General features: G+C 44.3%; 1 protein-coding gene and 1 long non-coding RNA gene across 2 annotated transcripts in view; one reads left to right on the forward strand and one right to left on the reverse strand.

The window, feature by feature from the left end:
- LOC115076456 overlaps positions 1 to 24134 on the reverse strand; it is a 317358-nt gene that overhangs the window by 37848 nt on the left and 255376 nt on the right. The gene's annotated exons all lie outside the window — the stretch shown is intronic.
- LOC115076454 (alkaline phosphatase-like) overlaps positions 1 to 24134 on the forward strand; it is a 105759-nt gene that overhangs the window by 23997 nt on the left and 57628 nt on the right. Inside the window, exons 3-5 of the mRNA XM_029577945.1 lie at positions 5834 to 5953; positions 16002 to 16117; positions 20992 to 21166. Coding sequence (XP_029433805.1) covers positions 5834 to 5953; positions 16002 to 16117; positions 20992 to 21166 — 411 coding nt within the window. The remainder of the gene's footprint in view (positions 1 to 5833; positions 5954 to 16001; positions 16118 to 20991; positions 21167 to 24134) is intronic.

A 24134-nucleotide genomic window follows, 5' to 3' on the forward strand; every position in this document is an offset into this window, starting at 1 on the left:
ATGTAAAAATTTCCCCCCACAAACCTCAGCCCAAGTTACTAATGACCCCTCTTACAGTGGTATAAATAGTTACATTTTTTGAGAGTCTCTCTTTCTTTCTCTTTCTCTCTCAGCCCAAAATGCGATAAAAGCCTGTCCTATGCAGTATCAGGAAAGTTAGCCTAACCACACCTCTTTTTTTTTTTTTTTATCACAGGCGCTATTTTTGCCATATTTATCGCAAAAATGATTAATCTAGGCCTAAGTTTGTGCCTGAGGCAATAGAGAATAAAGTAACTTGCCCAAGGTCACAAGAAGCAGCGGTGGGATTTGCACTCTGGCTTCACTGCTTGGTAGCCTGCTGCTCTAACCACTAGGCTACTCCTTCACTCCTGTCTCTTATTGCCTTTACTGATCAGTTTGAAGATACATAAATGACTCTCACATATTCTAGTCCAGCGTGTTATAACTAGCACATATTATCCTAACTACAAACTGGAATCTGTCCAGCAAGATCTTGTCTTCCTTTTATTAGCACAGCCTTACAAATCTATAGGCCTTCCTGGTGGTTGAGTTTGATGCAACATACCAGATGTGGCATCTCCACGCTTAGTGTGTTTATCTGAATCTCGGCAGAGCAGAGATGTACTGGGGGGGCGAGAGGGACGCTCCGCTCTGGGTGGCAACGGGGGAGGGGGAGGGGGGAGTGCCATTGCCACCACAAGGAAGGTCCTGCGACGGCACAGAACAGTTACGTGGCAGGAGAAACCCCGCCAGCAAAAGCAAGGACCTGCAGTGGCAGAGACCAGCGGCGCCACCGGCATTTCCTGGAGCCGGGGTGGTGGCAAAGAACAGGCCCGGAGCCAGCGGCAGAAGAAGAGGCCCTGCAGCATTATCTGGGAACTCTCCAGGTTTGGCCCGGAGGCTCTGGAATTCTGAATGGATTGCCAGGTCTCCGGGTCAACATCTGAAAACTCCAGCTGCAGAGGAAGAAAGCAGGCCTAGACTGCCACCGGTGGACCCCGTACCACCGGCAGCAAAGGCAAGAAGAGGCCCATGCATGATCCGACCGGGAGCAGGAGGGAGCCCGCTCGGCTGCTGCTCCTTCTCCTGTGCCAGCGCTGGGGTATTTAAGAATCATGGAGCTAGTACTTCCTTCATGCTGATTTCGTGCATCGTGAGATCAGCATGAAGGAAGTGAGACCCTGAATTCTCAACTATGCTGGGGTTTGTTGTTTTGTTTTTTTTCAGTCCTGCCTAGTGCTAAACTTCAGAGTAAATGATGTCAAATTTAGAGATGGTTTTAGGCGAGTCAGTCCTTTGGTTGGTATGCTTTGTGTCAGGGAACCTCATGTCTTGCTGATTCATGTTTTTATTTCGGGATTATTACCATTGCTTTTATTGTGTCCCTACCCTGAACCTCAAAAAATTCAGGCTGTAAATATTTTTTTAAAATAAAATAAGCTGCATTAGTGGCAAAGTAAACAGATACTTTTCTAGCCATGTATTGTTAGCCAGATTTCAAAGACAAATCACCCTGCTGTTTCTCTTTGTAAGCTGGTTGGATGCCGAGGGGTCAGGACTAGCTAGAGAGCTAACATCCATTAATCAACTTCACCAAAATAAGAGCTAGGACCTTAATTCTTAAATTGTGGAATACTCTACCCGTTGAGCTAAGGCTGCAAAAAGACTTTTCTGTTTTTAGGAAATGTTTGAAGACTTGGCTTTTTAAACTAGCTTATGAGAGTAATGCTTAAGTTAAGGCAGTATTTCACTTTGGCTCACAGGATGCTATGGATTCAGGCAATACTGAATGAGGCTTCACTTTCGTTTTATTTACTTTATTTTCCTTTTTGTTTTTATTTTCTAAACTAAAGTATTTTAATTTTATAATGTTTGTTTATTTTTGACATTATGTATTTTATGATTTTATGTATCTGTTAATTCTCTTTATTTTATCTTGTAAACCGTTGTGAATGACTACAGAATAGCAGTATATAAACACAATTAATTAAAAAAAAAAATAGACTCCAGGCTGGACTCTGCCAATAATCTTTATAACTATCTTTCTTGTTAAGCAATAACAAACAACAGTTAGCCAGTCTGAGCACTTTAACAAAAACAATCTTAACTTACAGTTCATAGTCTCCAGGCTTCTGTCTCACTCTGGGCTATCTCCATCTCACTGGCCGTGGTCTCTTATCCCCTCTTGCAGGACTCATCCTATCCCAGAATCCCTTGCGGGCTTGAGAGTTAAGGAGGACTGGTAGGGATGGCTGTACCCGGTCCTTTAAGGTATACTGAGGGAGTTCCTTACATGATCCCTCACAGCTGGCTAAAGGTCAGCGAGTACTAAGGTATCTGCATACTTTGCCCCTGCTATTTCTGTGTCTGGGATTCTGGAGGGGTAAAACAACCATGGAATTTAATTCCGTGGGCATGCTTTTCTCACCCAACTCTCTCGTGTCCCAAGGAATACCTACTTTAGCAGCATCTAAATATTAGCCTTGCTGTAAAACAACGTGGCTATATTTAGCTGCTCTCTCTGGGACACATTTAAAACACAAGAATCTGAGCACCTAGGCCTCTGGTTAGATACCTAGATCCAGTCGAAAATTGTCTTCAATGTATATGGTCCCCTACGCCAGCCAGAGCTTCTCGATCAGATTGAAAGTATCTGAGCTCAATATTGGACAAATGGTCCGCTTACAAAAGCTATAACTTGATGTTCCACTGTATGATGTACAAGGCTGCCGACAATCACAAGGTCATGGCAATGTATTTGTCAAGAGTAGATTTTTAGAGCTTCAAAGGCGCTGGAGTGAACATGCCGTGGTATGTATCTGGCATTTTGTTAAGTCCCTGACTGAGGAACTGTCAAGGTCCCAAAGTGAAGGATTCCCAAGAATAACTTGACATCTGCTGGAGAGGATGACTTGAGTTATTGCTTCAAGGGCATTGCTCCATGTTGGATCAGGGTAGCCTGCTTTTTTTTGAGAAACCATGTTCAAAAGTACATCAGTGAGCATTTGGAGACTGCTGGCCAGTTAAGTTTCAGAGTTATCTAGCTACATGTACCCAAATAACATTCATTTATTTATTTATATTTATTTATAACTTTTTATATACCGAGGTTCAAGTAACAAGATTAATTATCACTTCGGTTTTCATTACAACCAGCAAAAAATAACAGAGACAAAGTCTTGTTTTACAATGAACAGGGTAGAAGTAACCTGGATTAAAACAATGTACAGGGTAGAAATAACCTGGATAAACATAAAATGGGTGAAGCAAGTATAGAGAATTGGGTGTGTATAACTTGGGCGAAAAGCAGGGACATTAAATAGGGGAGGACTATGAAGGCCTCAAGTTGGATAGAGTATCCAACTCTATTCAAGTAACATTCATCTTGTTGAATATCTCTGATACCATATCCAGCTAAAATGATCTGTTTTCTGGGTGGGGAGGGGGTTGTATTGACCCCTGTAAGTACAATATTAAAAATTTTTAATCTACCGTATTTACTTGCAATTTTTAGAAAAAATTACAAGACATGAAGATATAAAGTTTTTGAGGGTGAAAGAGTGCATAGAGATTTCAAGATGAAAATCTGCTGTAAGTTCATCCAGTTCACACTACCCCCATCCTCTTAAACCTCCCCCACTAGATTTTCTCTCACTTAGGTGAATGGGGAATTTTTAAGAGTTATTTTCCCAAGGGTAAATCTTTCTCTTTGCAAAATGCCCCAACTGGCTCCCTTCAGGTCACTGGAGATGATTACAACTTGTTTAATAGTTTCCAATTCATCTCCCTCTAGTTGATATGCAAGTAGTGGATTTTTACACCTTCAATTGCATAATTGTTACACTTTTAGTACCAAAGCTCATTTTTCAATCCTGTGGTCAGCTATTACAGTTTTAGTCTTGGTAGGCTGTGGGCTCTTTTAAGAGATCAAAGCTGCATAATGAAATACAGGAATCGAAAATAATTGTATTTACTTTTGTATTTTTTCATATCTCATTCTATTCATTTGTCTTCTCCTTTCATCTTCTGCTGCCTTCCATTTCTCTTCTAACTCTCCTCCTTTCTCTATCTCTCTGTTCATCTGACATTGCTCTTTCATGCCAATTCTCTCTCCTCTTCTTAATTCCTTCCATCACCATTTCTTCATGTTTCTGCCACCTTTCCTTCTAACTAACTTTTTGCCTCTCACCCATCTGTCCTCCCGCTTGTTCCTTACTTCAGCCTCATTGCTTCTTCTAGCTTTCTATCTGTCCTTCTTGTGGCCTTTTATCCATGTCTTTCATCGCTTCCAGGCATCTGCTTCACTCCCTCCCAGCCCTCTTGCTCCCTTATCCTCTCTCAGCCCTCTGCACTCCCATCTCTCTTGTTCCCTCCAAGCTATTGGCTTCTCCATTTCTTGCTACATCCTAGCCCTCTCTATGCTCCCTCTTCTCTTTCCTCCTCCCAGCTCTGTTTACTCCCCAGTCTCACAATCTCCCAGCCCTCTGTCCTTCTCGATGCCTCTCTGCCCTCTATACTCCCTCCCATCTCTCCTCATCTTATGTGAGATGAGCTATGACCTGATCACATTTGCTCCTTTATCTAAGAGGCAGGAGGATAGCCTGGCAACTGGACTGGTCTGGAAGTGCCTCAGTGGTCTCCTGTGGCCTTAACAGGTGTCCAAGTGAATTAGCCTGACCCTGCATGAAAATGAGATCTTCGGTGAAGTCTGTGTGTGCTCCTCTGGGACTTCTGGTTCACACTTGCTCAGTTTAGTGGTGAAAATGTATGTATTTTATACATCTGGTTACTGCACTGAGAAAATAGCCTACCAAGCTTGAAATGCACTTTCCTATAACTGAGAGCAAAAGGCTAGGACGAGACATGAATGTCTTGACAACATGAAGTTGCAATACTGTGATTTGGAGCTCTGAGGTCCCGCTGAGAGTGGGGCTGGTATATCCTTGGCTGTGAACATCTTTGGATGGTGCTAGGATTGTTAACAAACAAGGTTATTTCTCTGTGGTAGAATTGGGCCGATTGAAATGGCGCTGGCTCTTTTTCCTTTGTCTTCACTGCATCTCACTGGACATCTGGTAGCTTAGAAGATCCTGCAGCAATAATATGTCGCTCTAGGCTGGTTTATTAGCAGGTAGGGCATTAAAAAGCATTTCCAGCCTTACACAGATGTAGGTGTAACAGAAGAGGTAATGTTTAGATCAAGGCTACAAACATTCACGGATGGGACAAAGCTTAAATCCGGTCTGTAAGTCCAGGACAATGAACATACTAATCCTTCTTCCTTGAACAAACGCACACTTGAGATGAGACTTCAGATTAATAGTAAACAACATATAACATCTGTGCACAATAGTTTAAGTGTATCACCAAAAAGAGCTCCGATACTACAAGTATTCCAAGATCTAATGTCCCAATTCAAGACCAGCTTTTTTCTCCTAACAATGCCACGTTGCCCGGTTGGCAGGTATCTGTTATGACTCTACAGAGACCCAGCTCATGGGAGGATGCCATGGATAATGTTGTAGGGAGATAGTTGCTGCGTGGACTCAATGGAAGACAGCGGCTTTGGCGGCATTACTCGCTTGATTTATAGGTGATGTTTGGGGGCTGTGTGTACTGTCTGCATGAGGACCACACTGCTTTATATAATAGCAAGTCATTGCTTGAGCAGGTGTGGCTGTGCAGGAAATGCTGGGGTTTCCCCTCTCCTCCGGATGTTCCATTTTTTGGGGGCAGGGGGAATTGGGTATCTGCAGCAGTTCCCATTCTATCTCTAAGAAAAATCCTATGGCTCAAAGACTGTTAACATTACTTGTGGTGCTGTTTTCAGAGAAAGAAAAGGATCCGAAGTATTGGAAGAACCAAGCCCAAGATACGCTGCAACATGCCCTGAAGCTCCAGAAACTGAACACTAATATCGCCAAAAATATTATTATTTTCCTGGGAGATGGTGAGTGCATTGACCTCTGTTACTCTGTCACTCGAGTTGTAAGAATATAAGAACATAAGATTTGCCATACTGGGTCAGACCAAAGGTCCATCAAGCCTAGTAACCTGTTTCCAACAGTGGGCAATCCAGGTCACAAGTACTTGGCAGGATACCAAAAGGGTTGAGATTCCATGCTGCTAATTGTGAGGAATTGCAAGAGGACCTTGCCAAACTGGGGGCCTATGTCACTACATATCCCGCATTACCATTTTTTAATTTATTTTATTTTTTTGTTTCAATAGTTTTTATTACTGCTCTGATGAATCAAATGTTAATCTCTGTTTAACCACTTCTTGTTCATACATCGCTTTTCACAACCAAAATGTTTTGCAAAAAACGTTTTTTATAAAAAGCCCAAAACGATTTTGAAAAACCAAAAAATCTTTGGAGGGAGAAAAGTGATGTTTCATAAAATTGTTTCAAGGTACCATCCAGGTTACCCTTAATGATTTTTAATCATGAACACCACCATCCACCCTAAATGCCTTTATTATTTTCTCACATCAAAAAACGTTTTTTGTGTTTCTTTTGAATATTTTTTTTTAAATGTTGTGAAAAGTCCATGATACACCTGAATGTAAAACGTCCACCACCACACTAAAAATCACTCATATTTGTTTCTTGTAATGCTACTTAGTAAGCCATACTTAACTTGCAACTGTGATCCTGAGAAACTGATGCAACCGAAGCGTCTTATACCCAACAAGGCCCAGTTTCGAATGTCATCTTCTTCAGGGGACTCACTTAACCTCTGCTCATCTCAGTTCTGTATCACTGTTGTTCAATCCACTTTCTGCTTCAATTCGAAAAAAGCTCGCAGCGCGCTGCCTCTATTCAAAAAAATGGTGGATACAAGTTCTCATTCACCGCGTCTTCATTTAAAGGGACTAATCATGTGACCCCTCTCGCGCACCAATGTCAGACAGCCAGCCCTTTAAACTGCTCTTAAAGTCTTTTTAAAGTAATGAGAGCCAATCCATCTGTTCATTTAATCCTGCCGGTATTTCAGATCGCAATTTAAATATCCAGTATTGCTCCCTGTAATTCAACAAAGGACCGATGTTACAAAACGCCATCTTACTCACTACATGCTCAATAACAGTCCACTGTAATTCGTCAAAAGCATGCCCGTATTCCATGCAATGACCCACCAACGGTGCTGTTACAACTTCATTGTTAATTCTCGATCTATGCTCCATTAAACGAACTTTGATCGCCCTGCTCGTCCGGCCCACATATACCTTAGGGCACCCGCATGTGATGATATATATTACATTGGTCGTATTACAGTCTGTCCAAGACTGGCGCTTCACTTCATATCCCGTATTAGCATCCACCCAGTTAGTGCCCTCAATAATGTTCTCACACACTGAGCAAGACCCACATTTGCGATGCCCACCTGCTATTTGTGCTCGGCTAACAGTACTCCCACAACCAGCTCGAACCACTTTGTCACGGATATTAGAACTCCTGCTAGTTGCAAACTGGTGGGCCGATACAGTAAAGTCTGCGGGAGAGCGGGCGAATGCCCACTCTCCCGGCGCACGCACCGGCCACTTGCCGGTGCGCGCGATTCAGTATTTATATTAGGTCCGGCGGTAGATCCGGGTAAAAGGAGGCGCTAGGGACACTAGCGCGTCCCTAGCGCCTCCTTTTTGACAGGAGTGGCGGCTGTCAGCGGGTTTGACAGCCGACGCTCAATTTTGCCGGCATCGGTTCTCGAGCCCGCTGACAGCCATGGGCTCTGAAACCGGACGCTGGCAAAATTGAGCGTCTGGTTTTCGGCCCGACAGCCACGGGCCGAATTCAAATTTTTTATTTTTTTTTTACTTTTTTTACTATTCGGGACCTCCGACTTAATATCGCTATGATATTAAGTCGGAGGGTGCACAGAAAAGCAGTTTTTACTGCTTTTCTGTGCACTTTCCCGGGGCCGGAATAAATTAGCGCTGAACTTTGGGTCGGCGCTAATTTCTGAAAGTAAAATGTGCGGCTTGGCTGCACATTTTACTTTCTGTATCCCGCGCGCATACCTAATAGGGCCATCAACCTGCATTTGCATGTTGAGGGCGCTATTAGGTGCCGTGGGTTGGACGCGCGGTTTCCTCCCCTTACTGAATAAGGGGTAAGGGAAAACGCGCGTCCAATAGCAGGCTAACAGTGCGCTCCATCGGAGCGCACTGTTAGCCTGCTATTGGATACAGTACAGTGCGCTCCATCGGAGCGCACTGTACTGTATCGGCCTGTGGGGTAGATCTTTAAATGCATTGTGAAAATTTAAGACATGCCAATGCCTTTTCATCTAGGTCCGGGGAGGATTAAGACTGAGTTTTTGAACATTCTTACTGAATTGGTGATATTCAACAACTATTTTTGCTTTAAAGATCAGTATTATCATCAAGATCACGGAATCCCAATGGGCTCATCTCTTGCCCCGTCTGTGACAAATCTTTACGTGGCAGACTTTGAGGAGAAATTAATTTATAAGTCTGAATGGTGGTCTAAAGTTGTTGTCTGGTACTGATACACTGATGACATTTTTATCGTCTGGAGGGATTCTCAAGTAGCTCTTGATGAATTTTCATTATGGATTAATACAATGGTTGAAAATTTGAAATTCACCTTTCAAAGCAGTGATTCCAGTATTGTGTATTTGGATGTGAGAGTGGAAGTACAAGATTCAAAAATTACCACCACTGTGAATAGGAAAACAACAGACAAGAACAACTTACTTAGATATCACAGCCATCATTCTGGGGCCTTTAAGAAAGGGCTACTAGTGTCGCAATTTTTTAGGATTAAAAGAATATGCTCCTCTAAAGAAGAATTTGAAATTCAGGCAAGCCTGCTAACGAAGAGATTTAAAGAACGGGGTTATCCTGCCAAAGTGATTCGGCAGGCTTACAAGAGAGCCAAGTATAGTGACAGATCCCAGTTTTTGAAATATCAAAGCCGCAATGAACAAGACCGGTTAATATATGTTTTACAACAAAGCACCGCAACTGCAGCGATTGTCCCAAACTGTGCTGGATTGCCTCCAACAGCCATCTGGAAGCTTTACACAGAGCAATCACAGGGTGCAACTCTGAGCGTGCACTTGTATTAAAGAGTCTTCCAGTATTATCAACTGTGGACGTAAGCAAGAGGTCATTTGAGAATTTCTGCGGGGGAATATTGTATCAAGCAGGATTTGGAGCCCCTTTAATGAAGGAGCATCATGCTGGCTGTGCGCTATCTTGTATGGGAAAAGCAAATTGAATTTTGCTACAGGACCCTATTGATCCTCCATGAAGAGCCCTTTACCAGATGTGGCAGATTCTAAATAAATGAGTGTTCCGCACAGCTGTTTATGCAGAGTTCTAGTACTCGTATTGCAACAAGCCCAGAACTATTGCGAGTTGAGGATGTACATGAGTCTTGGAGACCACATGGGCCCTGTCTTCAGATATGATCTCCAGTGGACGTGTACAAGCACATCTTTGGACAATCCCTATGTTGATTCAATTAAAGACATCACACAGCCTGAAAACAGCACAGCTGCTTAGCCACTTTCAGCATTTGAGGGAAATCACCCCATGGTGCTCCGCTGGGCGCCGGCGCTGCTGTGCCTGCTACTGTTTCTGTCTGAATGGAGGCAGCAGCTGTGGCTTTGAAAATTGACCTGGATTAACACAGAGCTTCTCAGCCCGCACCGCCACACACCTAACCTGGTTCTTAGACCCAAGGTGTGGAAATATATCTCATGTCTGTTTCGATTGGGGCTGAAATTCAGACCAGGTTAGCAGGGAGTGCAGCAGACACCTGAAAGAAGGGATTGACAGCCATCAGTTTTAACAAACAAGATCTGGCACAGAGCGACCTGCCCTCTTGCTGTTTCTTTGTAGGGAAAGTGCTCTTTAGGGGAGGAGAAACAGGGGTTGTAATCAGAATCTTCCTCATTACCTGATTTTTATCTTCATTTTGTGCTGATGCTGTGCCCAGCACTATGTGATACAAACAGAGCTATCTGTGAACAAAGATGCATGGTACTGGGACATTTAAAAAAAGTAAATCAGTTGAGATCCAGCACAGTGGCATGCAGAGCACCTGGGTTCAATTTCCGGCCCAGGTCTTCTGTTGGCCGGATGAGCCGGGGCTGGGGAATGCTGCAGAGACAACGTTCATGGCTCCTGAAACAGCGGGACTCTGGTTGCCCCTGCACTGAGTTCTTTAGGGAGCAGAAGTCTGTGGCCCCTTGCCAAATACCATAATTGTAACGGCTGGGCTTAGGTGAAGGAAAATAACCCAGGTAGTTGCAATTGACGGTGCATGGGGCCACATCCTGGCTCCAGTTTCCACTGAGCTGGAAGCCCAAAGCAAGAGGAGGAAATGACCAGGTCAGATATACAGTTCAGTTGTCACTTTGAATAAAAACCTTCTGAATCCTTGAATTTCTGTTTTTCTAGTTGCTGAGGATATGCTCATGTCTCCCCTAGCTAACCCCTTTCCCCATTAGGGTGCAGCTCCTCATCAGAGCCCCATGTAGGTGCCTTCACCGATGCATATAAAGCTTTAACAGCCTGGGCAGCTGAAGCTGCCCATAGGTGGGGGGGTGGAAGGAGAATTTCCAAACATTAACGCAGCCACACAGCACTTTTTTTTGTCTGCGGTGAAAAGTTCTGAAAATTACTCTCATAAAGGATGAAGAGCACAGACAGCTGAGGAGCAGGTCTTCATCAAGTTAAGTGGTCACCTCCTTAAAGCTCAAAGCAAGGTACAAAGTGAGGGACTATTACAGAGCAATCAATGAACAGTACAGTCCTAGTGAAAATAAGCTTTACTTATTTATTGCACCATTATGGACCACGCTTTAAGCAAGGGCGAGTCAAAATCTGAAGGTAACCGCTTAACTTGATGAAGATCTGAAAATTCCCTTCTACGTGCATAGTTTGCTCTCCTGACCTAACCACCGCCCTGGGAATGCCTCCGTTTAAGGTGGCTAAAAGCCTTTGTGTTGTGAAAGGCTGTGTGGATCTTTAGCCTCTGTGCAAATTTCACCCCAAAAGATGTAGTCAGGTGACTTCTTAGGGCCTGAAGTAGTAAGCTGTGCTCAGCAGAGCGCACAGTTTAACCAGCAGTTGTGCAACACATTTTTTTGTGTGCAAACATTAGTCCTGATGCAGCAAGGAGTTCTGTGCCCAAAAACTGTGCATGTAAAACCGTGGAAATCCCATGCAGATGAAGGCATTCACTATTACCCCCAGTGCGGTGAGGGGCCCTGGATTAACTCAGATTGCCTTAGTGCTGAAAATTTTACTCCTGGTCAGAGGTGGAGTAAAGTTTCCAGCACTTGTGTCAGTCTATGGGCAGAAGCTGAAGTTCTGACACCAGGACCTGTAATCAGGATTTATGCACGGAAAACATGCTTTGCGCACACATAGCATATTTATTTATTTATTTATTTATTTATTTATAGATAGATTCTTTTATACCGCGGTACGTATAGACATACATCACCTCGGTTTACAGTGAAACAATAAATTAGCAACAGGCTTTACATGTAACAGTTTAAAAAACAGTAAAACATTTGACAGCAACAGGCTTTACAGAAACAAGGGTTTTAAAGATAATATGCATACATCATTAAAATATCATATTATCTGTGCATAAAATGCACAGATAATATGATATTTTATTATCATATTATCTGTGCATATTATCTGTGCATAAAATGTCTTTTATGTGCACAAAATGTGCACAGATATGATATTTATGTGCACAAAATGTGCACAGATAATATGATATTTAAATATATTATCTGTGCATATTATCTGTGCATAAAATGTCTTTTATGTGCACAAAATATGTTTTCTGTGCTGAAAGCATTTTTGTGTACATAAAGCATATGTTATGTGCACAAAACAAGAATAAATGTGTTTTTGTGTGATTAAATCATGTTTGAGAGACTCCCCTGCTCCCTCAGAGTTAAAATCAGCCTGTGCTGAATGAACGTTTCCCAGTCAATGCACTGTTTTTTTAACTCCTGATGCATTAGCATAACATTAGCTTATGGCATCTGGTGGTAAAATTTAGTAAATTGCATGTTGAGTTTCAGCACAGTTTCATCCTACTTTATTACATTGGGATCTTAGTCAGTTGCCTGTTTTCCTTTGAAAAATGTCCTATTTATGCATGGGAAAGGTCTGTGTGCACACATGGAGCGCCTGGACTGCATTGACAGCTTCCAAAGTGGCGGAATACTGTTGTCGCTATCTAATTGTACTTGGATAGACTTGGACAGCGAGGGTGACTGAGGGGACTGAACTTGCATCTCAGCAGTTCACCAGACTCGCAATCCAAAGACCTAATTACTTGCCTGCCTCTCAGAATAGGCATTTCTTGAAAGACATCAGCGGGTTCTTGTTTCCTCTGTGCAGACTTGCTGTGCATTTTAATGAGCGCAGCTTGAGGCTCATTGCAAGAGTGCTTTAACAACACTGTACAGATCCCAGTGATGTGAGCACCTCTGAGACTGACACTGGGCTTCATGGTTTTGGATATGTCACTACCTTAGTTCGTTTCCTTTCAACCTCAGCTCGGAAGAGCACTAGGTGTCTGCTCAGGAACAGGCTCCTCCCCATCCCAACTGGTGCCTAGTCCTTCCAGAGAATGGACACGATGACAAACCTCTTACCCTGACTAATTGCAGGCGAGTCTGAGATCATTGCCTATGAATCTCTGGGCAGCACTGGCCGAGTTGGTAGGGCATCCTGTTTTGCAGGGACAGGCCAAACTGGGTTCTAGATTGCGTGTAGCATCTGAAGCCATACAATAGAGCAATACCCAACTTTTTGTCATATCAAGCATCCTCCCTTCCCCCAAAAAGCTTCAAGCAAGCTCTAAGGCTGCTCTCTTCCCCACCATTATTTCAGTCAACCTAATGAAGGACTACACAAATTCTTTGCTTCGGTGTTTATTGAAGAGGATGTTAGGAAGATACCCGTTCCGGAGATGGTTTTAGATTCAGATGAACTGAACCAAATCATGGTGAAGCTGGAAGATGTAGTTGGCCAGATTGACAAATTGAAGAGTGGTAAATCACCTGGATCAGATGGTATATACCCCAGGTTTCTGAAAGAACTAAAAATGAAATTTCAGACCTATTATAATCAATTTGTAACCTATCATTAAAATCATCTGTTGTACCTGAAGACTGGAAGGTGGCCAATGTAACCCCGATATTTAAAAAGAGCTCCAGGGGTGATCCATGAAAGTACAGATCAGTGAGCCTGTCTTCAGTGCTGGGGAAAATCGTAGAAACAAAGAATAAAATCACAAAACATTTAGATAGACATGGTTTAATGGGACACAGCCAGCATGGATTTACCCAAGGGAAGTCTTGCCTCACAAATCTCCTATATTTTTTTTTTTGATGGGGTGAATAAACGTGTGGACAAAGGTGAACCAGTAGATGTGGTGCAATTGAATTTTCAGAAGGTGTTCGACAAAGTCCAACATCAGAGGCTTCTAAGAAAACTAAAAAGTCACGGGATAGGAAGCAATGTCCTTTTATGGATTACAAACTGGTTAAAAGACAGGAAACAGAGTAAGATTAAATGGTCTGCTTTCACAGTGGAAAAATGTAAACAGTGGAAAAATGTAAACAGAGATCTATACTTGGACCGGTGCTTTTTGATATATTTATAAATGATCTGGAAAAGAGTACAACGAGTGAGGTGATCAAATTTGCGGATGACACAAAATTATGCAGAATAGTTAAATCTCAAGTGGATTGTGATAAATTGCAGGAGGACCTTGCAAGACTGGAAGATTGGGCATCCAAATAGGAGATGAAATTGAATGTGTACAAGTGCAAGGTGATGCATATAGGGAAAAATAACCCTTGCTGTAGTTACACGCAGGAGGACTTTTTGCTGGGATGACATCTGGATGTACGGCTGGGATTTAAATCCCCAGCTGGCGCTGACATCTCCCGGTGCTTGGATCTTTTTCCTGTCATGTGGCTTTAAACTGTTGGTACGCACCTAGAGAAGCCAGCGAGGACAGCATGATGGCGGCGGGTGGCGTCTGCGGCAGTTGGGGGTAAGTGTGGCTGGTTGCGGGGCTGCTCTGCGACTGGCCAAATATTAGTCTGAAAGGCGGAATATAGATCAAATAAATGAATGTAGAAAACGTCTTGGGTTTCTCTTTCAACAGTGGTGGAGCCGGTGGCTTACTTCCCTGGCTTCTCTCTTGCCTGTTGGCGATGGGGCTGGAGATGGCTTTTTTTTTTTTCTCTCTGGCTCCTCTTTGCTTTCATGGCAGTGGGGCCAATGGCTCCCTCTCTCTTTTAGTGGTGACGGGGCTGGTGGCTCCTTGCTCCTTCAGTGGGAGGGTGGGGAAGTGTCAGACCATTTCGCTCATCCCTGGTTCCTCTTTCAGTCAGGTGGATGGGGAGGAGAAGGCAGACAGCCACACTTATCCTCAGCTTCCTTAGGCAAAGAGGAGGCAGACGCTTCTGTTCGTTCCTGACTCCTCTCCGCTTTAGTGGACAGTCAGATGGGGGAGGAAGACAGAGGGCAGGCACCAAGGCAGTATAGGTTGCCTCGCTTCCCTCCACCCCTTGATTGAATTCTTCTGGAGATCTCACCTCCAGCTTGCAAACGTCTGCAATAGAAGCTACAGGATAGAAGCCCTTTCAGTCTGTACCTGGGGCCATCTGATAACCCTCAGTGAGAGCTGACCCTGCCAAATGATGAAGCTGTAATGCAGTGGTTCTCAAACTGAGGGGCGAAGCCCAGGATGGATCATGGTGAGGTGAAGGTACACGATGTTTCATTTGATGTAACTTTAACTGCAGTATATTGTTCCGCAATTTATACAAAAGCAAAACAAATTTTGCCTGTGGAGAGGGAGCACTAGAAGTAAAGGGAAAAAGGTGAATGCTTTAAAAAGATTGCAAAACAATACTGTAGCGCGCTGTGTGTCCATATTTCTATGCAAGCTGTGGAATAATTTACTTGTTGAATCAATGTGCCCTTATCTCCCAAAAAAGAGTAAGCTCATTGCAGAAAAGTATTAATAATTGGAACTGATATACTCTCCTTCACTCCCACAGAATCCCAAAATGCTTTACAATTATTATTCCTCAAACTACACTCTTGTGTGTATAGGGTGTAGCTACTAATTTTGGCAGTGACTTGCCCAGGGTGACACAGAGAGTCAGTGACTGAGGCACAGGGGAATAAAGTGACTCCCCCAGGGTCACACAGAGAGTCAGTGACTGAGGCACAGGGGGATAAAGTGACTCCCCCAGGGTCAGATTGAGAGTCAGTGACTGAGGCACAGGGGGATAAAGTGACTCCCCCAGGGTCACACAGAGAGTCAGTGACTGAGGCACAGGGGGATAAAGTGACTCCCCCAGGGTCACACAGAGAGTCAGTGACTGAGGCACAGGGGGATAAAGTGACTCCCCCAGGGTCACACAGAGAGTCAGTGACTGAGGCACAGGGGGATAAAGTGACTCCCCCAGGGTCACACAGAGAGTCAGTGACTGAGGCACAGGGGGATAAAGTGACTCCCCCAGGGTCACACAGAGTCCGTGAATGAGGCACAGGGGGGATAAAGTGACTCCCCCAGGGTCACACAGAGTCCGTGACCAAGGCACAGGGAGATAAAGTGACTCCCCCAGGGTTACACAAGGCTTCCATGTGTCACGTGTGGACAAACTATTTATTTATTAAATAAGTATTTGATATTCTGTCTTTACCAAGCTGCTCTCAAGGCAGTTACAATCACATTTTCTGGTTCAATTTCTGCTACATTAGTGGTTCAGTTTACAGGGAGCATAGGAAAACGTACACAGAAAACTTACTGATCATTTTGAAGCAAACAGCTATCTTTAACTTTGAAAGTCTATTTTTTCAGATCTCTTAATGGCTGTAACGCTCTAAGCCCTGACAGGCCAGTCTTGGCTGCAATGTTTTCCTGCAGGCTCATGGCCCATGCTTTGTCTGTCTGTGTGTTACAGGGATGGGCATAGCGACAGTGACAGCTTCTCGCATCCTGAAGGGGCAGCTGGATGGCAAACCTGGTGAGGAAACCCAGCTGGAAATGGACAAGTTTCCCCATGTCGCCCTTTCCAAGGTGAGGCTGGAACATTTCACCCTTCCTGTCACTGCGCAATCTCTGGGTCCTTTCTCACAAATGTACCTACTCCAAAACCCAGTGCCTCCTTTACTAATGCCACGCGGCCATGGCACCCGGACACCCGGACACCTAGCGTCCCCTCTCCTAAGACCACAGAGGCACAGCACCCGGATAATTAATGTCCCCAGGATGAGTGTTTAATAGAGGAAAATTCATCGCTCTGTGCCAATCATGTGAAAACTTAAGACCAAGCGATTGAAAGTGAGAGGTGGTTCTAACTGAGGAATTTGTGAAAGTCTGCTTAAGGAGTGTGCAGTGCACAGGATAATCTGGGGGCGTTTAGACCGGCGGGGAATCTCAGAGCCTGCAGCTTGCCTGGCAAAGTTCCAAACTTAACTAGATAAACCGTTTTTACTATGGATCTGAACGGGTCCCTCACGCATCAGGTGTGCCGTTAAAGCCGACAGCACGCGTGCTACACCCGTGATTTTGCGTGCATGCTCGGGGCACGGATTTTTAATGTGGCGAGAGAGAGAGAGGAGCCAGCTGAAGTTCCAGGTTAAGCAGCACTGGACGGACGTGCCTGGGTAGAAACTCACATTAAACTCCTCTGTCTGACGCTCAAGCCTCCTAGTATATAAATAGAAAAAGCTGGTCAAACCCCACGCCACATCTGTGTATTTATACACCGGCGTGATCAGGGGAATCTTTGTGTAACACCAAAACTGCTGGTAAGCAGCAGCAGAAGGAACAAACCCCCTCCCTCCCCCATCAACTTTTACTTCTCTCCTGGAAGGCGCCTCTCCTGTTCTGTCTCCTGCACCTCTGGTCCTTTACCTTTCTCTGAAAGGAGGAGGAGTCCAGACACCCATGGTGAGGAGGAAATTCCCAGAGCTGACCCTGTTAGTGCAGGACATTAACCATTGGCCACGTCTTCTCAGGTACTGCTCCGGTGTGACACTGCTGCTTCGATTTATTTATTTATTTGTTGTAACATGTTAATCATCTCTGCACTTGCATTGTAAATTTCAAATTCATCCATTATCATAATACTTCGAAACACTTCACTTTGTAACAAAGACACAATTATCGGTGCTGATGGAAAGATTGCAGGTGAAGGAGGACCTGAGTCTGGTCCTACAGGGAGGTCTTCAGCCCTACCTTGCAGGGCCTACTCTACAGAGGGATCTCCAGCACTGACCTACGGGGGGGGGGGGGGGGAGGACACACGATGACCTGTTCTCTGCTGTGCAAGGAGAGGTTGAGCCCTGCCCTACAGGAGGAGCTGTTCTCTGCCCCAGAGGGGGGAAATCCTGCTGCCCTGCAGGGTGGACCTTGGCCTTGTCTTAAAGAGGAACCCTGAGCCCAGCCCTGCAGTGGGGAGTACTTCAGTGCCACCCCACAGGAGGGATCTGACACCTCTTCTGCTCTGCAGGAGGGGACCCCTAACATACCCCCATGAAGGGGACTACAGATGTGTTTGGGGGGGGGGGGGGGGTAAGAAGGGAGCAGAGCTCTGCTTGCAGAGGGAGGCATCATATCCTTGTGACAAAGTTATTTCCAGAGGAAGGTCTGGTGATGAGTAAAGGTCAGCCTGCTGTTCTGGTGAATGATTCCAGCAGCTAGACCTTATAAAATATCCTTCTCCATAAATTAGCCTTTAAAAGAAAAGTCAATGGAGAACCCAGACAGGGAGGGTCTTAGCTGGGGACCTGAGTTGGACCTTCAGACTCTCAGGGCCCCGCCTTTTACATTAGGGTGCAGGGCCTATGTCAGAGAGAGGAATGACAAAATGAAGCCTATATATTCTCTGTTCTTATGATATTGTCTTCTACTCTTCTTTTTCAAAGCTGGATTTCTTGCATGTATCACTTGAAATAAGTAAAGTATTTAAAAAAAAATATATATATATAAGAGCCCAAATAGAGAAGGGTCAGCCAAAGGTTAAAATCCCGAACTTCTGGAGTACAAACATTGCTAAAATGGGGGAGAACCTTAAGAAAGTGCTGGCAGGATGGGAATTTCTATGTGAAGTTGAACAACAATGTTCAATACAATATGACTTCTATTTAGCAAATATCTTTTCCACTAAGAGCCAAGGTTAAAATGCAACCATAAAACAATATAAAAATAGAAAGATAAATATAGATATATAATAAATAGCAATTAAAATAAAAATTAAGAAACAATAAATATAAAATCATAGAAATAACATTCAATGAAATACTAAATGAGCTAAAAGAATACCATAATCAGGGGTGGATTGGCCTATTGGGGGATCGGGCATCCCCAGGTGGGCCGATCGCTCCAGTCATGTGGTCTGCCGTGCGTGGCCGTGACAGAGCTGTACTCGGCAGACCACGTGATGTGTCCTGGGCCGGCCTGGGTGGTGAATACCCAGGCTGGTCCAACATCGTGAATCCGCTGCTGACCATAATGGTATAATATACAAACAAGTCACAAAAATACAAATCAGAATCTGATTATTACATTTAATGACATCAAGAGCAGTAAAATGCAAGAGCCCAGGAATCTGCCAAATGCCTGTTGCAAGAGCCAAGTTTTGGTGGCTTTGGAATGGTTATACAGCAGTCACTTTTCAAAGATGCACGGGGACTCACAAAGTTTGCTGGGTACATTTTCTCTGGGGGATTTTGCGCCAGTCCTCGATGGGACACTCTTCCTTTGAAAACTGCCCAATAGCGAAAAAAATGACCAGCGGAGATATGCACCCCTTTTTCTGCCGATATTCCCCCCACCTCAAAAACAACGTACATCATTTTGAAAATGCAAAAAATAGTAGCATTGTTGCAATCTCCTCCTAACCCCTCCCCGCCCACCACCACGCACTCTTACCCACATGCACAGTGGGTGGTTTTCAAATAGCCCTTTGCATGGATAAAAAGCTTTTGAGTATTGTTCTTCGTGCTGCTCAGTGGAATTTCTATTCTAAATTTGCACAATATGTGAAAATGCTCCATTTCTTGTCCTAGCTAAGCCTGGCTTCAGATGGAGAGTTACTGCTGAACCTTCCCCAGCGGAATGTAATGAAGGGGAAGGGGATGTATTCTGTTAGCTGCCTCTTCAGATAACATGGGTCTGACACCTCTGCTGAGTTTCCATACTGTCATTTGGATTTTTTTTTTCTAAGAACATAAGAAATTGCCATGCTGGGTCAGACCAAGGGTCCATCAAGCCCAGCATCCTGTTTCCAACAGAGGCCAAACCAGGCCACAAGAACCTGGTACCCCAGCACAAATTTAACAATGCACTTACACAACTGTATTGAGGAAATATCAAGCCCAGGACCATAACCATCAAAAGGAGAAAATTAAAACAGAATAAAACAAATAGAAATAAGAAATCTAACCAGGCTGATCTCAAGTCTGCAATTAAATGGGGTGGGAGGGTCTAGACAGAGATAGAGAGAAAAAAACAGAACTAATATAAGAAAACTGCTTTATAAGCCAAAATATGCTTTCAATGGATCCAATTACTATCATCATACCATTGACTTAACTAACTTTCTTATCATACAGGAAGCTTTTTAAATGATCAGGTTTATAGAAAATAGATGTAGTCCCATTAATCATTAGCATGCACTTACTTGGACATTTTAAAAAGGAACTAGGCAACTAAATCAAGGTCCTGGTTTTCAAAATTCTAGAAACTTCCTCCTATTATCTTGGGTTGTTCTGGATAAATCAGGAAAAGTCCTAACACACTGCCCCAAATTTAAAAAAACAAGTACTTTCAGCACAGAAAAATGCCCCTTGGTATACAGAAGATCTGCAGACCCTTAAAACAATAGGGTTGTAGGTTAGAGAGGGCCTGGAGGAAATCTGTCCTACCCTCCAATAAGGAATACTGTAAAACTCATTGTGAAGCATCTAATGCTGCTATTAAGACTTCAAAGAGAGAATATTTCTCTTTCCAGATTGCAGCACATCAGAATTCCCCGTAAAAAAATATTCTGGATGGTGAAAGATCTTTTAATGATTCTGCACATTTAATGATTCTGCACATTTTTACTCACCAACATTTAACGCCTGCCCCGAGCAGGTGTTAATTTTGGAGGAGCCCAAAAAGTGTACAGAAAAGCAGAAAATACTGCTTTTCTGTACTTCCTCCAACTTAATATTGTGGCGATATTAAGTCAGAGGAATTAAAAAAATTAGAAATATCCCCCCCCCCCCCAAAAAAAAGGGTGTTGGCCATCCGGTTCGGAAAAGGGACGCTCTAAAATTGAGTAACCTGCTGACAGCCACCTCTCCTGGGCGCTCACTGCTGAGGAGGCACTAGGGGCACACAATTTCCCCAGTGCCTCCTTTTTACCATGGCACCTGGTTTAAATATTAAATCGGGCATCCAGGAGAGGTGATCAGCACCTGTTAAGGGAGCAGGCGCTCAATCATGAGCGTCCATCTAACGCATGCCGATATTGCATTGGCCTGAGAGGAGGGAGACACCTCTGAGGACAAGTCAGCGATTTATAAGGGGTGGGGAAGGCATAGGCTGGAGTTGGGGGGGAGGGGGAGAGTACTGAGGTCATCCCTGAAGGGCAGAAGTAAAGAGAGAGAGAGTAGATTATCAGGAGGTGGAGTTTGGTTTTGGAAGAGAGAAAGATGATACACATGCCTGCCGTCCCTCCCTTTCCCACCCTATATTGCTAATTAACAGCAATCCCAGATCGACTTCAGCTCAAAAATTCCACGGTAGTTAAAGGATTTGTATAGAAACCTTTTAGCAAGAAGTGCAGTAGCAAAGCTGGAATCAGCTTTGCACTTTACATTAGTAGTGCCTGTTAACAATTTTGACTTTAACCCTTCTTTTTTTGTTGGGGTTTTTTTTTTTTAATTTATTGTTCATAGACCTACAACACCAATGCCCAGGTATCCGACAGTGCTGGCACTGCCACCGCCTACCTCTGTGGGGTGAAAGCCAACGAGGGCACCGTGGGCGTGAGCGCAGCCGCAGTGCGTGCGCAATGCAACACCACCAAAGGCAATGAAGTCGATTCCATTCTCAAATGGGCAAAGGAGGCAGGTGAGTGAGAAACAGTTCCCTTCCCCCCCCCCCCCCCCCCCCCACCGCCCGAAGACCAAGGCCAAAGGATTCTCCAACCCTCCCAGAGCCAAAAGGTTCCCCAACTTGAAACAGAGCTAAAGGGTTCGCAGAGATCAGAGCTAAAGGACTTCGTGGTCTTCCTGTTGACCAAAATCATAGGGTTTCCTATCCCTGCTTCCCACATCTTCCCCCACCTGGTGACCGGATCCCAATGGCTCCAGCTAAGAGGGTTCTCTGACATGGGTAAATGAAATTCCTTAGAAATATGCTGTTAGCAGACAAGGTGGGGAAAGAGTGAAAGTTCACGTAAGAACAAAGCAATTAATATATCTAGGTTAAGGGCTGTTCGCCTCCCATCCACACTCTTACAGCAGGGTGAACTCTGGGGGGACTGGTGTCAGATCTAGAGGGAATCTATGGTCATTATCCATTCTCTTATTCTCTCCTCTCTTTCATTCATATTACCCTTTCCTGTTCCTCCTTAACTGTCCACCATTGGGTTAAGTGTTAAAACTGAAGCGGGAAATGGAAAAGTCGTTACGGTTTCTTTTATTTATTCACTTACATGTATAGACGCCCAGAATAAATTGTAACGACCATACCATTTCCTGCCTCAGTCCTCTTCCTTTTTCTTCTCTTTTTCTTTGGAATAACCACCCACCCAGGGTAACCTTTTATTTTCAGACCATGGAGGAGCGGAGAAAAGCTGCCCTGTAGTTCTTGAGTTTGCTCTTATCCTTACTCGGTGCTGTAGATGCAATCCATATTCCATGTCCAACCCCTCCTCACTTTCTGCCAGAGGACCCAAAGCGTTCTCATCGTGAGCAGAAGGAATGTTACATGCATCAAAGGATCTGTGAATGTGCAGAAGCTGGGGTACTAAAGCTATTGGGCTGACGCCCTAAAGGGTCTGAAATCTTTCTCTCATGGTTACTTCGGTCCTTTGGCTGATGTGGGGAGGAGGGACTATCCTCTTTGGCCCTAAACATGATCCTTTCAATTAGAATGAGCTAACAGAGTGTTTATGTGTAGTGTATATGTTTATTTTATATTTTCTTATTTTAATTTTATCTGTTTAGTTATTTTTTATTGTATTTTTTTTTAGATTTAGATTTGTAGTTTTTGGGGTTTTTTTTACTAATTTTTTATAATTGTTTATTACTTTGTTTTACATTTGTAATTAATTGTGATTAATCAAGTACTAATAAACATGAAGCTGGGCAGCACTCCCACCTAACCACTATCGAAGTGATTTTTGCCTGGGATGACACTGCCATCACGGCATGCTCTCTCTGCCTCAGCTCCTTGGAAAGTTGCAGTGGGTGCAGCAGGGTTGTGGTTTCCATCCTTGCCATGGAGTTGTAATATTTAGAGTTCAGGGAATCCCACTCATTATTAGCTCTTGGATCTCTCAGCTCCTATTTAACTCTATATGTTCTGGGATTTTTTTCTCGCTCTCGTTAGATCTGTCTATTATCTCCTCTCTTCCATGAAGAACTTTACTTCTGCACCTTATTTTCTATTCCCCACATGGATTTGCCTGGTTGCATCTCGCTTTGTTCTGTGAAAGTGGCTGCATTCAGTCTTCCAGCCTCGGCATGGCACATTTCTGCTCTTCAACACGGGCATCATGGGTGGGCATTGAGAGACATTGCTCCTCTAAGTTTTGAGCCCATACTCCTTCCCTGTGTGATCCTTTTACTCTTCTCCCTCTCCCCCCATCCTCTCTCTCTCGCCGGATCCTGCATGTTCCAGTCCCCTCTAACGAGCAGCAGGGAAGCAGCACTTTATGCTCTATCGGCCTTCTTCGCTGGCCAACTTCGGTTCGCAGTTTGAAAGCACAAGTCCTCGTAATCTTTTGGGACCTGCCAGCCCCATGGCATTAAAACTTCAGACTGAAGCTGGCTGGCAGAGCAGATGGGCTTGGCATAAAGGTGCTTCTCTTCTCCTGCTGGCCAGAGGGGAGAGGATTGCCAGAGGAGCAGAAGAGAGAGGACTGTGTGAGGATTGAATGGGGAGAGAGAGGATCACACAAGGTGCTGGGGGGGGGGGGGGGGGGGGGGGGGGGGGGAGAATCACAGGAGGGAGGGAGTTGCTGTGAGGGGATTCCGGGCTGGGGGGAGACTGCCCCCCTGATAAGTAACTGCTTCCCATAGCCTTCATGGTGCAGCCGGCCCCACTGACCTTCTTCTGAAGGGGAAGGGCCTCTCTTAGAAATCCTTGCCTAGGTTAAGAAGAGAGAAGTTGGTGAAAGCTTCCATCACAACACCTCCTTGGTCGGTGGATCTTCAGACACTGGGAGCAGTGTTTAGTTAAGAGTCAGCTTGGTCCTGCTCTTGAACTGTCCAAGCATCTGCTCAGATACATAGTCCAGGTTTTGTAGAAAACTGTAATCTTCCTGACCCCTTCCCCTGACCCAAGTGTTTTTTTCAGAAAAGAAAATGCCAGGTCAGGAGGAATCTGCCGCTTCCAGTGTGCGATGCTGATCTAAATGTGTTCTCACATGGGTTTCTGGTTTGTGTGCTGGGGTGGGAGTGAAAACATGACCTTCGGTGTCAGAAAGCATTTTAAAGATTAACAGAAGCAGCACTGTTTCCTTTTTCCATGTATTGTACGTATCAGCATACGCCGGACTACTTTTGATTAAATGCACGGCTGCCAAGGGTTATAGAAGTTTTCCCCAATAGTTTCTGTGCATACTAGGGCAGTCTGACCCAGACCAGAAAAACAAGGAGACATTATTTGAAGCTGCAAAAAGAGAGAGTTTTTATTTCAGTAAAGAACCATTGTACCGTTCGGGTGATTTGCTACCTAGTTAGAGTTTAGTACTTTGATACAGTTATCAAAATGCATTGGAATATTTACAACAAATAGGGGAAGCGTGCAAAGGCACGGCTTCAGGAACGCTTTCCAACAGAGGTGTGTAGAAGGGGCAGGTGTGTGGGGT

Source organism: Rhinatrema bivittatum, chromosome 15, assembly GCF_901001135.1.
Source record: "Rhinatrema bivittatum chromosome 15, aRhiBiv1.1, whole genome shotgun sequence".
Taxonomy (NCBI): Eukaryota; Metazoa; Chordata; class Amphibia; order Gymnophiona; family Rhinatrematidae; genus Rhinatrema; species Rhinatrema bivittatum.